General features: G+C 34.6%; 1 protein-coding gene across 2 annotated transcripts in view; it reads left to right on the plus strand.

Moving 5' to 3' along the window:
• LOC119642182 (protein TIS11) overlaps positions 1–17,500 on the plus strand; it is a 68,626-nt gene that overhangs the window by 49,565 nt on the left and 1,561 nt on the right. For both annotated transcript variants that reach the window (XM_038041199.1, XM_038041191.1), the window contains exon 2: positions 16,254–16,729. In XM_038041199.1, the coding sequence (XP_037897127.1) occupies positions 16,254–16,729 (476 nt within the window). The remainder of the gene's footprint in view (positions 1–16,253; positions 16,730–17,500) is intronic.

The raw sequence follows: 17,500 nt of genomic DNA on the forward strand, positions 1-17,500 counted from the left end.
ACACACACACACACACACACACACACACACACACACACACACACACATCTTTCTTCGGGTTATGGGTGTGAAAAAGGCAAAAAGCGAAATTCCCATATGGGAATTTAATGGAAACTTTTATCGATTATCGGCTGCAGTTTGTGAGTAATGAGCAAAAGTTGCAGAAGCCAACGGTATAGTCGAACTTGCCATATACGTTGATGGCTCTATCCGGACATATAATCAATCTCAGTTTAACATGAATTAGTACATCACCATGCTCTCGCTAGAATATGAAAATTGACCTCGCGATCTTAATCAATGCATTGGGTAGAGAGCCGAGATCTCGTAAGCATTGGGTGGGTGATGGCTTCGAGTTTATCTAAACTGAGGGATTAACGCAAATCATCGTTAATTTGTTGAATCAGTCAGTATACGCCACAAATCAACAATGAATGTGGGTGCGAGGAGCTTTATAAATAAAGTCTAATTTATCGTTTCTTATGTCAATAATATATAGTTGAAGAATAAAAGAAAAGTAAAAAAAAAAAAAAAACAAAATTAGATTAGAATTTTGGGTAAATTTGGGTTACGTCGGTGCGTTCACGATTTGTTTTGCGCAATCATTCCCGCATTTAATTAAGTGCTCTCGCGAAAAATTTTTTGTATTAGGGCTAAAGTGTGGTATTATAGAGTGTCAAATTGGTCGGTCTTGCAGGCCGATAACATTTTTATACTTGTTTTTGTTATAATTTTTGATAGATTCCGATTTTAAATTATAATTAAACACAAATTAATCGTTTAATGCTGATAACAAATCCCATACATATATATATATATGTATATATATATATATATAGAACACATTGATTACATATTCAAATGCATATAAGCGCTTTTTTGTTAGTGACCGTTACAAAAGTTTCGAAGCGATAATCAACAATTCTAATCAACGCTTAGCTTATAATGAAATTGTATTACGATAACATTAAAGTTCAAATCAACTCCATTAACATACGTATAAAAAGTATGCATAGATGTGTGCGTGCATATGAATGCCTATATATATACTTTATACGTACGCAAGAAAACACGATTTGTGTGCCCATTTAATAATAACAAGTATGAGGAACGGAAAGGAAAGGAAAGGAAAGGAAAGGAAAGGCAAAGAATTGAAAGGCAAAAGAAAGGGGCGAGATGTGTGCATATATTATTATAAATTCATCAAATGTGTTTGCAGCGCATTGACATATGCATCGAAAATCTCACAAAGTATAAATATATATATATATATAATATATACGTGAGTAACGTGAATAAAAAACCAATTATCATATAAGTAAGGTTTAGCTTAGCTTAGTGTTTGTTATTTCAAATCATCATTATTAGGACAAAATTTTGTATCAAATTTCCTTTTTTTCTATTTAAAAATCGGATTAGATCGCTATAAAATTTCTCATCCATCATATCACATACAGAATGAAATAAGAAAAAAAAAAAAAATGATGGCCGCCACACTTACCCTAGTTGTTGAAATTCAACTCATTTTTCTCGTAATAATAAATGTCCTTACCAGGGATCTGAAACTTAGCTAAGACTTCATTCAATTAAAATTATCGATAATTATCTAAAATCCAGCACCGGAATATATATTTTTATTATACATATTCGTATATGGTATCGAATCAGTCGGCGGCCCTGCTATCGTGGCTGCTGTAGCCGTCAACTTTTTAAATTCAATAAAACTTCAATATAATTTGCTTCTGTTCAATATTATTCAAGCGGCCTTATCCCATTTCCATTTCCGACATAATAGCGTCGCGTCGGCCGGCAATTACCTTAAACATGAAATTTGAATTTGAATATAGAGTCAGTAATTAGAAGCAGAGATTTATTTCAAATTTAATCGTTTAATTGTTGTTGTATTCCCAATTGAAACTCGTCTGCCGGCCATCAATATCTCTCTATCTATCTATCACTGTGGGTATTCCCCTATCCCCTACATCCAAGGAGAATTCGTAATACAAATGATGCTGATGATTGTGAATTTGAAAGAAGAAGAAGAAGAAGAAGAATTTTGAGTGTACCATAATTATTAGCGTCGGCATACGCGGAACAGATCAACAATATTAAATCGGCCGAAAACTGTGAGATTATCGGGACGAAGGTCAAAACCATTCCATGATATTTCCCATTTCCTTGTCATTAATTACCTGTGAAAATCACTGATTAGTATTTTTTGCAATCGATTCGATTCGATTCTGTACAGCTGTGAATGTTAACTTTTTTGCTTTACGGATAAACGCAGCCGTATGGTAATCGTAAATAACTGTTTGTTTGTATGTTTCTGATTTCCACGTTTTAAAAAAACCGTTGCGATATCTACCATCGAGAATGCTGTATGATGCTGTCAAGTAAGCAAAAAATTGCCGACCATTGTTAAAATTGAGTTACGAAATTTCCGGCGGAGAGAGAGAATACACTGTCCGAACAACGCAAAAATAATGAATAGAAGACGAGCAGTAGTGATAATCTTAAATTCGTAAATTGCGAAAATCGAATCGCAAGTCTCAGACGGACGGACGGACGAACGAACGAACAAACACATACAGTAGATTTATAATTTATTGTGGCGAACAAGTTGTGGCGAACGACAGTGCGTACAATAACAAAATGACATTTTAAAATGACGTATGTCATATGATGGTGTTGTGAGATGAGTTAAAATGGACGTAATTGAATCGATTCCGCTCGCTATTCACACTCATTGCCAATATAATAAAAATAAATGATCGGATCCCAATGCCTATTTATTTATTTATTTATTTATTTATTTATTCTATGCTTAACGTAAACATTTGACATAAGAAGAGTATAAGAGTTGGAGAGCGTAAAAAACGCAAATGTTGCAAATTATATTATGGATATAATATTTATTAGTGAATCGTTAACAACAAGTCCTCCACCTATATGCAGACGCGCGCGAGTACTTATATATGTAATTTTGCAATCAGAAATATTAACAGCTTATCATCTTGTATTCTATTGTATCTCTATCTAATCTAATTGTAAAGCATGAAGAATGAATATAAGCCTACGGCAATAAAGACTGACTGACTGACTGACTGACTGACTGACTGACTGACTGACTGACTGACTGACTAATTAACTGACTGAGCGAGTGAGTGAGTGAGTGAGTGAGTGAAGGAAAAAAGATAGACAGATAGAGAGAGAGAGAGAGAGATAGATAGATAGATAGATAGATAGATAGATAGATAGATAGATAGATAGATAGATAGATAGAGATAGAAAGACTCTCGAAATATTTTTGATTTTATCTTATCTCTTCGACATCGATAGAAAATTACTTTTGCTTTCATGATATTTCACAATTATTCACAATTGCATAAACGCACAGCGCCCCGCACCTAAACACATTCATATAAGAAGTGCTGCATATATATATATATATATATATATGTATATACACTTACATACTAAAGATTGAAAGTGTCTTTTTTTCTATATATACATGTGCATACACTTGATATAACAGTCTCGTCTCACACTCTGCGAAAACCTGCTCTCTTCAACTAACTCATTATTAACGATGACGTTACGTTAACAACGAATTACCTTTCATGCTAACTGCTTACCTGCCGCTCCTAAAAGAAGACTCCGGTTCCTTTTAATGAATGCAAAATAATTTAAGGTAATGACGTCATTATAATCCATTGCAGGCAGGGAGTTGGTTGTTGGACCACTATAGCCATATCCGGTATAATTATTAAGGTTTATTATCATCCCCCATTCTGGCTGGGTAAGGCAAAGGGAGGCATTTGATCAATAGTCGATCCAAGTACAGCAACAATGACGGCAGCGCTTTGTCGGAGTATATCTCGGCTGTCTCGTCATCGATTATTTAAATTGTAAAAAAGTACCGGAATCCATATATATATATATATATATATTTCGGAACGACGCAATTCGATCAGGGATTTTCTAGTCGGATCCAAGGCCCTCGACGAGAATATTTCTATTTTTTGTGATAGACTAAAATTACAGAGACAGAGTACGAAGCGACTCGCTTATGAATTTCTAAGCAAACGCCGCTTAGCAGCCATATCACTATAGATTGTCTTTACTGTGATATACAATGATATCGTCCTCCGCAAAGACGTATTTTTTGGTTTTTTGCTCTATATTTCTCATGTCAGTCAAATAGGATCTAAAATTTGCGTTACTTTATTCGAAGATCCTTGTAGTCCTCCTATTTTTAGATTTAGGCATAGAGAACTTGATTAGAGAAGACGACGGTGCGAGATTGAAAAGTCTTTTTAGCCATTTATTGCGCCTCGCTAATGTAGATAATAAGTAATGGTAGCAACAAGTTGGGGCGCGTTTACTTCACTTTTGAACTTTTGATCATTTGCAAAAAAAAAACACATCTGAACAGTTTGCCGCAAACTGCTCGAACCAGTCTGTAGCCACACCATTCTTCTCTTCATTATTTTCTAATGAACAAAGGAAGCGATTATCTTGATAAATATATTGATATATTGAGGACTTATTGCAATTATTTTCCTCGTACTAGGTATGGTCCCAGTGAAGTAGGTATGGACGCAATGAACTCTGCGTATATGTATTTAAATTTGAATTCTCCTGGTGGTCGTCTCTTCTTCATTTCAATTGAATTAAAAATAATTTCGTCGCGCATATCCTTCATCCTATCATTAAAAGAAAAATACTTTCACAATAATAATAATAATAATAATAGTGACGAGTTACGAAATTATACGTTTTTATGCGGGTGGTGTTGTTGTGTTTATTAAAGGCGAAAGTCCGTCCATCGGTCCGATATAGAATAGATTGAATAATGCCGTCGCATCGCATCGTTTAGGCATTTCTTTCTGATATATAAAAAATTGGAAAAATATATGGAAAAAAGAGGCAGACGCAGGGTCAATAGTTTTAACGATCATGGCAAGTGGGCAGACGTTGTTTATCTTGTTCTTGTTTGTTACACGCTATCGATAAAATTTGCAATGCATTACGGTTTTCGTTTTCAAAAAGATATTTTACTTGAAAAAAATTACTTATTTTTCCCTATATATATATATATATATATATAAATTATATATATAAGGGCTATACAGAGTAAATGGTTTATAATATGTTTACACTTGCCTAATTATTATTATTATTATTATTATTACTATTATTATTATTGTTATTGTTGTTATTGTTTCTGTATTAGTGTTGACTGGCTGCTTACGTATTTAAGTGGAACAGGAACTAAATCGCACTGAAATATATAACGAAAAAAAAAAATAATAAAAGAAGACAAAAGAAAAACGCAGCAACAATAAAAAAAAGACTCAACAACAGCAGCCACAACTATATATATATATATATATATAAGCAGCGACAAGCAACGACAGGCAGGCAGGCAGGCAGGCAGGCAGGCAGGCAAGCAATACAGCATTTCAATCTTGTTTTGAATCTTGATTACTTGCGATAATTTAACAACGTGTACGTAACTTTTAAAACTGACGCAACGTTCATTGCAAGACAGACATTAACAAACAAACAAACAAAAACAGAAACAGAAACAAACAAAACAAACAGACAAACTGAATCTAACATTACAACGCAACAGACGAATAAAAAGACAGAACGCATAGAGATAATGTGTATGTGTATTATTGCGTTATTAAATGTTCACAAATATTTGAAGACAAATGCTTTTTTACGCATCTACCTACTACACACTACGTACGCGTACAAACATACATACATACATACATACATTCGTTATATATTATAAAAAAATATATCCATAGGTTTAGTTCAATCTTTTTCTTCTTCTTCTTCTTCTAAAAAGTAGGTGAAGAAGAGAAGCAAGCGGTGGTATATGTGTGTGTGTGTGTGTGTGTGTGTGCTATTATGTGTATATATATTCATTTAAACATATCAGATATTTACATCAGTTGGACTATGTTATAGAGGTCGGTTGTGGCCACTACTACACTTACCTCTCAGCGTATAGAATTATTATTGATTCGATGCATTCGCATTGACTTGGCTGGCCATGCATTCATATTCTTCATGCATACGCATGAGGAGTGAAAAAAGTTGGAGCGCAAGCCACACAACCAATAGACTGGCGTGGCAGAAACTCTGTTTACCAGCAGACAAACAGCTTCTTCTTCTTCGTCTTCTTCTCTCTTTCTTACTCTATCTCTCTCTCTGCATCTCTGTCTTTCTTTATTTCTTTCTTTTGTGGATAAATGTTGGTTGTGACGGCTATTAGTCACATTGTGTTTGCTTAGCTAGATTTAGCTAAGAGTTCGTTATATGGCAGCAGCACATGTTATTTGCTTTTTGTGCACTTTTGTTGTTGTAGTTGGCGGTTTCCAACTATATTTTTTTGCAGCACAATAGGCAGCAGCAGCAACAGCAGCAGCAGCAGTTGTAGTAGATAGGAAGATTTCGTACTGCCAGGTTAACTGCTCGCTATCCAAGCCAGGCTAAGATGCAAGTTAGACTTGTAACGTAAAAGTACAAATTGTTACCGAGCTGCGGCGACAGTATGGTTGGCTTTTTTCCTGCTTAACTTCGTTATTAAGCAAAAGCAATTTTGTGAAGCTGAGTAATGCTGTTTTTCTTTTTGTTCCCTTTGTTTGTTTGTTTGTTTGTTTGTTTGGTTGCCACTATCTCGCCTCTTTCTGCATAAACTATACACTTGCTTTTATATATATATATATATATATATATATAAAATATATATATATATATATGTATTGCTTTGCTGTTGATGTGGAAGTGTTTTCTTATTTAGGTTCAGGTTTTCTTTTAGCTATAGCTTCCTTCTCTTTTATAGGCGGCTTTCCATTGTTTGAATTTACATTAATGGAATTGGCGTTGGCGGCGCTGCGCTGTTCAGCACCACCGTAATGTTGTAAATATTCTTTGTTTATTTACTTCATATTATTTTTTATTATTCTCCTAACGTTGTGTGTAGTATATATATATATATATACATGTTATGTATGTAGTACTTATCCCCTATATAAGAACTAAAAAACGAGTTTGTTTACTAAAATGCGAAATTTTAAGGTAAAAGATCATTCACATTAATGAGGATAAATTTCTTGTTGTCGCGAAGAATTGGGGTAAACTAATTTTGTGCATACACTTGTAACACCTGAAAAACTATCGACACATGCATCGATTATACAAACCATCATATGATGGCATTATTCCACCTTTGGTACGCAAAGGAAATTATGATCTTTTGCCGAAATCGCGAGGAGTAAAGAGAACACCAACACCAACACCAGCATCAACACCAACACCTCCTCGGCATACGCCCTATTGTAGCATATTGATGAAATTTGTTTATGACGGCGGTCAATGTCTTCGATTCATTAGCGAATTTTTTTGCGCGAGACAAAAAACGACAATAATTTTGTGTCATTCGTTTTTTTTTCTTCACTTCATCGCGGCCTCTCCTCAAAATAAAATCATCCGGCATCAGACAAATAGTATATAACCTTAAGTATGGAAAGAAGCGCAAGCGGTCGTTTAGACTTTTTTTTAAGGTTTTTATACCGTTTGCAATTATCTACATTCAACGAAGATTAAAGTAAGAGTCATATTGTGGACGGACCTTGCAGAGGGGGCCTTGCAGATCATATGTGTGAAGGCTCTCGATCGCACGTAGCAAATAGCTAATTGATGATGCGGATGGAAGTGCGTCTGTCCAACATCGTTAATACTCTGCTGCATTGACTTGGCGTTGGCGTAGGCGTAGGCGTGGCTTCATAGAAAGAGAGACTTGTCCTCTGTAATCTTTCCCGATCACCAAAATATTGCTATTGCTGCGAGTATCAGTTAGTGAAAGCGAATTAAATTTTCCGGGTCATATTTCGATTTAAAAAAAAACACAAAATTTATTCAAGAAATTAATTACATTTTTTCCATTGTTGCTAAGCATAGGATGAATGGATGTATGGATTAGAGAAAGCTTTCTCATAGCGACAGCGAATCGACGACAAAGGTTTAAAAGGTGGCCTACTTGGCTTTCTCAGCGTAATCCTTTGACCGGCCTCGAACAACACTCTGTCGCGATATTTTGTTGTTGTATCTGTATAACTTTGCATCCAAGATGATCTCTTCTGTAATTCCCTTCTGATACGTTATGACAGGTATCTCAACTAAGTAAAGTATTTGTTAGGAGCAATCAAATGTTTCTCAAGCTTAGTGTGCGTGCGTGCGTAGAACTTGGAAAAATGGTCTATTTATTTATTGTTGCTCGATTACAAGTGTTTGAATGATAACGATGTGTTTGTATACGCACACACATGCATGCATGTACACCTGGTCTTTGCACGCACACACACACTAAAGCTAGTTCTTTTAAATATGGGCACGGATTTCGTTGTCTTTGTTGATTTTCATACTATTAACGAAAAATTGATTTTCGGTCTCTGAGCGCGCACTTGTCAAGCGCTGGCTTCTTCATATGAAAGACGTTATTAAAACGATCGGAATCATTTTTGAATTAAATGAAATTACACAACCATCTTCATGCAAATGCGTGGAACGAGTACACGTCTCACTTCCCTAAAAAGCAAATATATATATAGATATATATATATATATATATATATATACATATTTAAATGTCTGGAGCATTACAATCCCTGTTGTTCCTATTACACTATTTCCTGAATGCAAACAATGCAAATTTTGTGCAAAAAAGCTTTAGCTTTGGCATTTAATTCGAAAAATGAATGATGAAAAGTCGAGATATCCAAGGCAGACAATAATAAAAAAGTTCATGGTTAGCACTTAGGAGGTAGAGTCACACGCACACATCGAACTGGAAAAGACCGTAGATGCCGTATGGGCGGCCGATATTATGATGGATAGTCTCATACCACAAACGCCACCGCCGCAACAAAGAGGGTTAACTGCAGTAAAGTGTTGCCCTCGCCGCTGTATTTATTCCCCATTATCCCATGTGGTTAGCAATGATGCATTGTCATATATTATTCAAAAAATGAATCCTTGCACACACAAACAGCGTCAAAAGAAAAGGTTACCTAATCGGGCACGTACCGCGACCCCATATTCGTATGTTCCGTTAGTTAGTTCGTTAATTCGTTATTCTTTCTTAATAAATAGATCAGGATTAATTTAAAACCTAATACAACCCTATATATATATATATATATATATATAATGTATAGATGTTCAACCATAAAAGTATGAATTCTTCTCTCATCGATTCCTTTTTTGAAAGAATCGAAACAAGTTGGTTTTAGAAAGAAAAATAGCTTTGCATACCGTAAGGCGCAATGGAACGATCAAATATCATTCATTTTCTTGTATGTTGTGCGTTTCCAGATCTCGCGGTTCTATTTCACAAAAAATTTCTTCAGCAGTGGCACACCAACAACCAATCTATCCGTCATCTACATGACGAATTGAATGGAAAAAAAAAAAAAGCAAAAAAGTGAAAAAAGAAACCTTTTTTTCACTATACATATATGTATGAAGAATTCCGTTTCTAAATTCAATATAATACTGTAACGCAACTAATTTCAAGGTTTTTTTGTCCGTAATAACAAAATTTTATGGTTGTTGTTGCCTTCTTTTTTTTTTTTTTTTGTTTTTGTTTTTTGTTTCTTCATTATTACCAATTTTGTTAAATTGCACACGATACTCATGTGTGTTGCTTGTTATTACACAGTATAAGAGATACTGCTCGCTATTGTTGTTGTGTTGTGTTGTGTTTTGTGTGGTGGTGGCGTTGTTATATGTACATATGTGTTTGTCTAACGAATATTATTTAAATTTGCTTACATATATACACGTATAATGTACATATGTCTATTTATGTGTCTGTACACTGCTTGCCCAAACTTGCGGATCATTTGAAAATGTGAACATAATGTAAATATTTATTCAACGCTCTTAACTAATTGCGTGAACGTAAAAGCAAGCTCATCATCACATTATTGCGGATCATATTTTATATCAAGAATGAGGAGAATTACTCTTTTTCGCGGAACTCGTTGTTTAATTTTCGGATTTTTACTCGTGCGCCATATTTACTGCAATAGTTTTTTTTTTTTTTTTTTTTTTTTTTTTTCCGACCACAAGAAAAATATAATAAATCCATCTACTACTGCTACTACTAATGTTTCAGTTAATAGTTTCTATGAAAATTACTTTGCATAAACGGCTTTTGCAGATCGATCGTCTGTGTTCCATTCTCCTGCGACGGCCCTGCGTTTATGATATGATTCTTCTTATTCTTATGGGGGATGTAAACAAATAGAAACAAATTAAAACATCTACAACAACACAGCTGAGAAAATAGGCAGACAGACAGACAGACAGACCGACAGACAGACACAGGCAGGCAGGCAAGCGGAGATGATCATGAAAGTAGTTGCTCTTACTGATTACAGTGCATGCCCTCGTGCGTATTTCCCTTTAAGCATTAAAGCAGTGAAGTACAAAAAAAAAAAATGAAAATCGGTTTACAATAGCTATTCGAAACTTTTGCCTGGTAGTACATATGCCTGTGATACCTTAATAAGCAAATGAATTAATTTATCAATGAATGGAAGCCACCCAATAGATGAAGAAGAAGAAAAGCGATATGTAACAATGAATATGAATAAATGCAACTTTTTTTTATTTTCATATGAAAAGAAGAATTTTTTTTTTCTTTATTTATTTACTCATTTTTTTTTTTTGCGAAAAAGGAAAAGTGATATAAGTGTAATAAGAGTAAAATTTGTAAAAAAAAAAAAAAAAAAAAACTAACTTGTCGCGAGATTATGAATGGTTGATTGTAAGCAAGAGAACGAATTGTTGACACGCAACGTCCATCGTCTAAAGTTAAAATCAAATTCGAATTATGAATCGATCGATCCAAACTAAATACATATTTGACGCATATTTGATAATGCAAAAGCAATTTATTATCACAATTGTATTCTGAGAATAAGAAGATAGTGTTAGTAGTTAAGACATTCTTTGATGATAAGCAAGCACAAGCAAGAGAATATATATATATATATATATATATATATATACATATATATATTCGATTTCGGCCAAATCTTTTTTTACATCCATCACTACTGTGATCACAAAGAAAGAAAAAAAAAAAAAATAGGAACAGAATTACATTTCCATACTTCATAATATTGAGTGGGCGCGACTAATTTTTTCCATTTTCAAAATCAAAGTGGAAATTTATACGACGGTACTATTTGCATTCTGTTTGATGGGTAGCAAGCAAACAACACGGAAAGCAAACGTGTTCGTTGGTTTTTGTTGTATAGGCGTGTCGCTTGACTTTTTCGGCAGATAGATAGAATTACGCGCATTCCGATTTTTAAACTGATTAAGAATCGTTGATGGGCATGGTCAATTTTTTTAGGTACTACATACAATATTGCTGCAGTTTTTTTTTGAAGTAAGAAGCAAAAGATAACCTTTTTTTTTTCAGAGGCCGTTTTAGTTCACGTAGTGTGCTGTAGGCGTGTCCATCGACGGATTCTGCTTATTTTCGCAATATCAACCTACCCTGCAAGAACTTCCAATGCTTTTTTTAAAATTTGATGTCGATAAAAATTGGTTTACAACGGACCTTACACAGACGAACAGAAAGACAGATGGACAGAATATGATAGGATCCTGATCAAGGATGAATCTACTTTGTGGGGTCTCTTAAGCTTCCTTCTGGGCGTGACAAAACTAATATACTCGTCATACTTCGGCGATGAGCATAACAAAAAACGCCCACTCACTAGTAATAGTGTAGAAGCGTGTATGAAAAATTCTGAAACAGCCGAAAGTGTAGGGTGACTTAATAGAGGTGTCTTGCAAAAGGAACAAATAAGAGCAGTATAGTCGACCCCATTGCATACCCTACACCACACATAAGTGCACATTAGTTTCATGAAAAGCCATAATTATCAGGAAAGTCCACCACATAATGGAAGATTCGATTTTCTCCATTCCATAATAAGAGCTTGCATTTCACGGTAGCGCCTATATATGTTAGGATCTACTAAAACGAAAAAAACTGATGTTATTCAAATTGTTTACCCTTTTTCACCCTGAAATGTTGAAATATTCGTCGAACTTTTTTATCACATTCAATTTTCATACGGAATGTCGAAATAGTACGACTTAGGAACTATTGTGTCGAGAATGTCGGCGTACCTACTAAATGTCATCGAAATATCGTAAAAATTGAACAGACGGGCGGGCAGGGCAGACAGGCTTAGATCGATTCTGAAGCGATCGATACAATAAAATGTTAAGTCATCTTAAATCCATAAGCGGTGTAGGGCAAATAAAAGGCGAGACCAGCTTACTAACAACATCAATGCGCTGCTGCATATGTGTAAACTCTGCACTGTTTTTATGTTCAATTCATTACCCGAAAGGTGGTTTTACTTAAATGAAGAAATGCAAAGAAAAAGGATGGAAAATAAATTTGTAAAAAAAAAAAAGATCTAATTTTTTGCGCATTACAACAACATATTCTTCTTCTTCTTCTTTCTTTTAACATATCTTCAAGATATATGTGGGGATGTGTTAACGAATGTAATTTTCTTGTTTTTTTTTTTTTTTGGTTCATGGGACCGAAATAAAAAGGGATGAAACGACAAGAGGGATCGCTTTCATTTCGCATGAAATTGATCGCTTCTTGGTTGGTTTTTACTTTTTTCTTTCCAAACTTTCATGCTTCACTGTCGTGCGGTGCAAGTTTTTTTACCCCATAATAATAGACGATCGGTAAATAAATCTCGGAAAATAAGCCTCGTTCAAGACGCTTTAACGCTTCTCCAAATTTTTCGATACCTATTCAATAAAAAAGAGAAAAAGTGATCTCTCTCTGTGCCGTCAAATTGAAAACTTTTTCTTTCGTGCATCTTTTTGCGATTTGCTGCCAGCAGTTAATGGCCGCTGTTGGCATCATCTCGAAAATATGGTGATTGACGCAGCAAATCGAGCTTCTTCTTCTTCTTCAATAAAGAGCGATCTGAATTTGTAATATGAGTAAAAATGCGATAATAATCTTTGGATAATATTCATAAAAATGCCTTATGCCCAAATTTTCACACAAAAAAAAATGTGTGAATATATGACGTGGTCGCGCTAGGAACGAGATGTTTAAGATCAATGAACCAACGACAAATGATTATTTTTTTGATAAAGCAGTGTTGCCATACCACTTTTCTATCGACAATACTTTCCCAGGAAATTTTCTTCGATCGAGATGCTTTCAATTGGACAACGTGTACGCTATATTTACGAAGGCTTCTAGAAGAACTATCGGTGAAATTTTCTTTCTTTTTTTTTCCAAGTACACGCAAATAGTTAGGATGGAAATTGTTCTTCCCTAACAAAAAAAAAAAATAAATAAAAAAAATAAAAATACACTTAAGGAGAATAATATTCCTCCCTTCTCCCATATTATATATATATATATATAGGATTACGTGTTAAGAGTGCTGAGTAATTCTCCGCAATTTTGTGCGGATGAATAATAAAAGTTGTCCCTACACGCAACGCAGCACGCAAGGAGCACATAATGCAAGCCAATTTTTGTTGTGTTTTTGATGTGGTGCCGATAATGAAGTCCCTATCTCGGGGATTTTAATCCACCTCTTCCCCGCCCATTAGTTGATCAAGAATTAAAGGAGCGATTCCATATCAATAGATGTGATCGCAAAGGAATAGAAACACTCGATTAGGCAAAATTTGCCATCCCTGTGCTGTGCTGTGCCGTACGGCTATTATATGAGAAGCTCATCGATCCTTTAAAAATGCTGATGCGTATATAACAGAAAAACACAGAAAAAAAACAAAAAAACAAAAAGAAAGAAAGAAATGGTATATTGAAGAGTATGCATTTTTTGCTGTCTGTCAGTGTGTCCCCCCCTTCACTCTGTCTCTCTCTCTCTCTCTCTCTATCTCTCTCTCTCTATCTCTCTCTCTCTCTATCTCTCTCTCTCTCCCGTGGGTGCTTTTTTTCTTTCTTTCTTTCGCTCATTCTCCTCCTTTGCTCTTGTGCACCACTCTTCAAGTCATCATGGTGCTGCCAGTCATCATGAATTGCGTGTTAATTTTGCATTTTTACCTGGCTGACGGGTTTTCCAGCAGCAGCAGCAGCAGCAGCAGCAGCAGCAGCAGCAACAGCAGCAGCAGTATGTTTGATAGTCTTGTCGTGGCGTAGCGTTATTTGTGATGGTAGTAGTGATTTGAACTTGAGCTCTATACATAATCGGTATCAGGTATGTTGCATAATACATTACAGCATCGAGAGTTGAATGGTTGGATGGACAGACGTAAATAAATAAATATACAATGAAACACACTACAACACAAGCGTTTGTTTCGTTTACCATGCAACAGGTAATAATTAAATATATATGGTGGTTGTTTTATTTTCTGGTTTGTTTTTTTACTTTTTTTTTTAATTTTTTCTTCTTTTGAATTTAATTTTGTTTTTAATTTTGCTGCTTTTTTGGATATATTGGTTGTTTTTTTTTTTTTTTTTTTTTTTTTATTTTTTTTCCTTCTCTTCTTTTTTTTTAGAGAGTCTTTTTTTGTATTTTTTTTTTGTATTTTATTTTTTTGTTTTCTTTTATATATATATACACGTATATATGTATGTTTTGATGATTGTATTGCTGGCCGCGTTAAACTGGCTTGCCATGGAATTCATTTAAGTACTAGAAAAAGAGTTGTTGATAAATTGATTGGTTGGATCGTTGCGCATATATATATATATGTATATATATATATATCTTCTTCATCATAGCCTTTGACTTAATAATACTTACTTAATGAGAAATAAAACAAAGGAAAAAATGGAAAAAGAAATGGTTATTGTTACGCATATTCATTCGGTTTGCCTGGTTGGTGTTGTCTAGTTGTGTTGTCGTTTATCAATATTGTTTTTTTGTAGCAGTATTGGGGGCATTGGGAGACAATTTTTGTTTTATTGGATTTTCTCTCTTTTTCTCGCATTGTTTTTTACTTTGCTTTCATCATTTTGCCTTGGAATTACATGAACGGTGTCTGCTGCTGCTGCTACTGCTGCTGCTGCTGCTTTTCTGCTTCTGCTTACTGTTGTTTTTATTTGTTCGGTTGTTGCAACAATTTTTTATATTATTTTTATTTTTTATTTATTTATTTTTTTATTTTTTTTTTTTTGCATTTTTAACACGGTTGAGAAATCACATGAGAAACTTTATTTATTTTGCCAGTCATATGTTTCTTGATACACTCTCGCCTATAACATTATAACACAATGTGAATGAAGCAGTCGAAAAGTAAATTGAACCTTCTTTTTATCAAAACTCAAGCAAACTCATACGATTTTCGCTAAGGCGGCGTAATATAATAAGGGCTTTCCGATTTCTTCTTTTTTTCTCCTCTATTTACGAAAATAGTATAAATAATTCTTTCGACGAGATGGCGTTAAGATATTAATAATAATAACTGCTCTTTTATACATAATCATCGGATTATTGCAAGTGAGTGTCATTGTCGGCATTGAAAAAAATGTATTTATCATATCCTATGGTCACCTCGATCGCTCGAGCGAAATAAGAACTTTAACGTTTCAATTTCCCGACTTCAATCAGATTTACGATAATATATATATATATATATTTTTTTTTTTTTTTGATCCATTTTTTCGCTGAATTTATTACTATTTCACTCCATATATTTATGCACTAAGTAATCAAGCATCAGCAAAAAGCAACGGGACAACGGGGCATATAAAGTGCCTGCGTCTCGCCGAAGGGGGAAACTTTGATGTTGCCTTTAATTCAGCTGGGGAGAGTGATGGAGAGGTGGAGAGGTGGAATCTTCACATGCGAGACAAGCTCGCTCGCTCGCTCACTCACATAAGTTGAACGTCGAAAGACATGAAAACTTTCTGATTAAAATCTACAGCGAGCTTTTGCGTCACACATTTAACAATATCAACGAAGTTAATAGTTAATAGTGTTACTTATAATTTGGGGCATCTCAATCAAGACTGGACTCTCTCCGTCATTCCTTAATTAAAATTTCTTGTGCCGCTTATATATATATATATATATATTCATCTAAATGCGAGCATCATCGCTGGCATATTCATTTTTGCATTATAAATAAAAAAATAAATAAATAATTTTTATTTTATTATTTATTTTTTTTTTTTCATTAATTTTCAGAATAAATCCTCTCATGGTCGCATACCGGATATTGGAAATTCGATGACCGAATTAAATGTCGCCAATATAAATTCTTCCAATAATTCATCCATTGAACAAATGGATAAAATGGATCAGCAGCAGCAGCAGCAACCGCAACAGCAGCAGCAGCAGCAGCATCAGCACCACCAGCAGCAGCAGCAGCAGCAACAGCTTAAAAGTCTCGAGAATTCTCAATTTCGCTTTCATGCTGCCTTAACTCGCACTATTTCAACACCACAACCTCAAATTAAACAACATTATCAGATTAATAATCACCAGCAACAGCATCAACAGTCAAATCAAGAACAGCAAACACAAACACAATCGCATCAACAAAATGCGAATGTTGCTATAGTAATGAACAGATTGATCGAAAATTTGGGTAACATTAACTTGCATCGAAAAATCGAAAGGACTCAATCGGAACCGTTGCCGCAGCAAGTGAATACCTCAAGGTAAGTAAAACAACAAACAATACTACAACAACAATAACAACAATTATATTAAATATTTTGCGATGAAATCAAGTAGTGTTAGGTGTGGGTGTAGGTAGGTGTGGGTATGGGTATGAGTATGGGTGATTGCTGCAAGCTTATTATTGCACATACAAATTGTCTCATTCATTATATACCACCTCTCTTACCGTCTGTGACGTGTGTCATGTAAATACGCAGCCGAAACTCGATAAGAGTTCGGTAAGAGCTCGGCGTGTCCGTATGTCCGGAAGCAAGTTTAAATAAGATAAAAAAAACTTTCCGGTTCGAATTGAATTAATTTGAAATAAGATTTGAAAATTTTAAATCTTTGAAAATCAATTAATTGTTGTTTTTGCATATCCATAATTGAGTTGCTAGTCGGGACTCTTGCCTACTCGGCCATTCAGGCGGACATTAGTAGGTCATTTTATGCTTATGAAAGAAAATAAAAGTTTTCGATCCGGTCTCTAAAATAAAGGACGCTTAGCTAAAGTTAGTACCGAAGAAGGGACATGCCAATGCCATGCCGGCAAGTCTTAAAAGAAAACCGTTGAATTTTTTTTGTTATTTTCGTTGGTACCTTTTGAAATATAAGAAATACGTTTCTATCAATATTGATTGCAAGTAAGTCATTTTAAGAGGGTTATGTAATACATTAAGGTAAAGGTACAGTTACACGTGCGCGGAACGTACAGGATTAAATTTACGCATGGCATTAGTTCAGCGCACTCTAATATAATGAAAAACATT

This window comes from Glossina fuscipes, unplaced genomic scaffold, assembly GCF_014805625.2.
Source record: "Glossina fuscipes isolate IAEA_lab_2018 unplaced genomic scaffold, Yale_Gfus_2 0, whole genome shotgun sequence".
In the NCBI taxonomy this organism is placed as follows: Eukaryota; Metazoa; Arthropoda; class Insecta; order Diptera; family Glossinidae; genus Glossina; species Glossina fuscipes.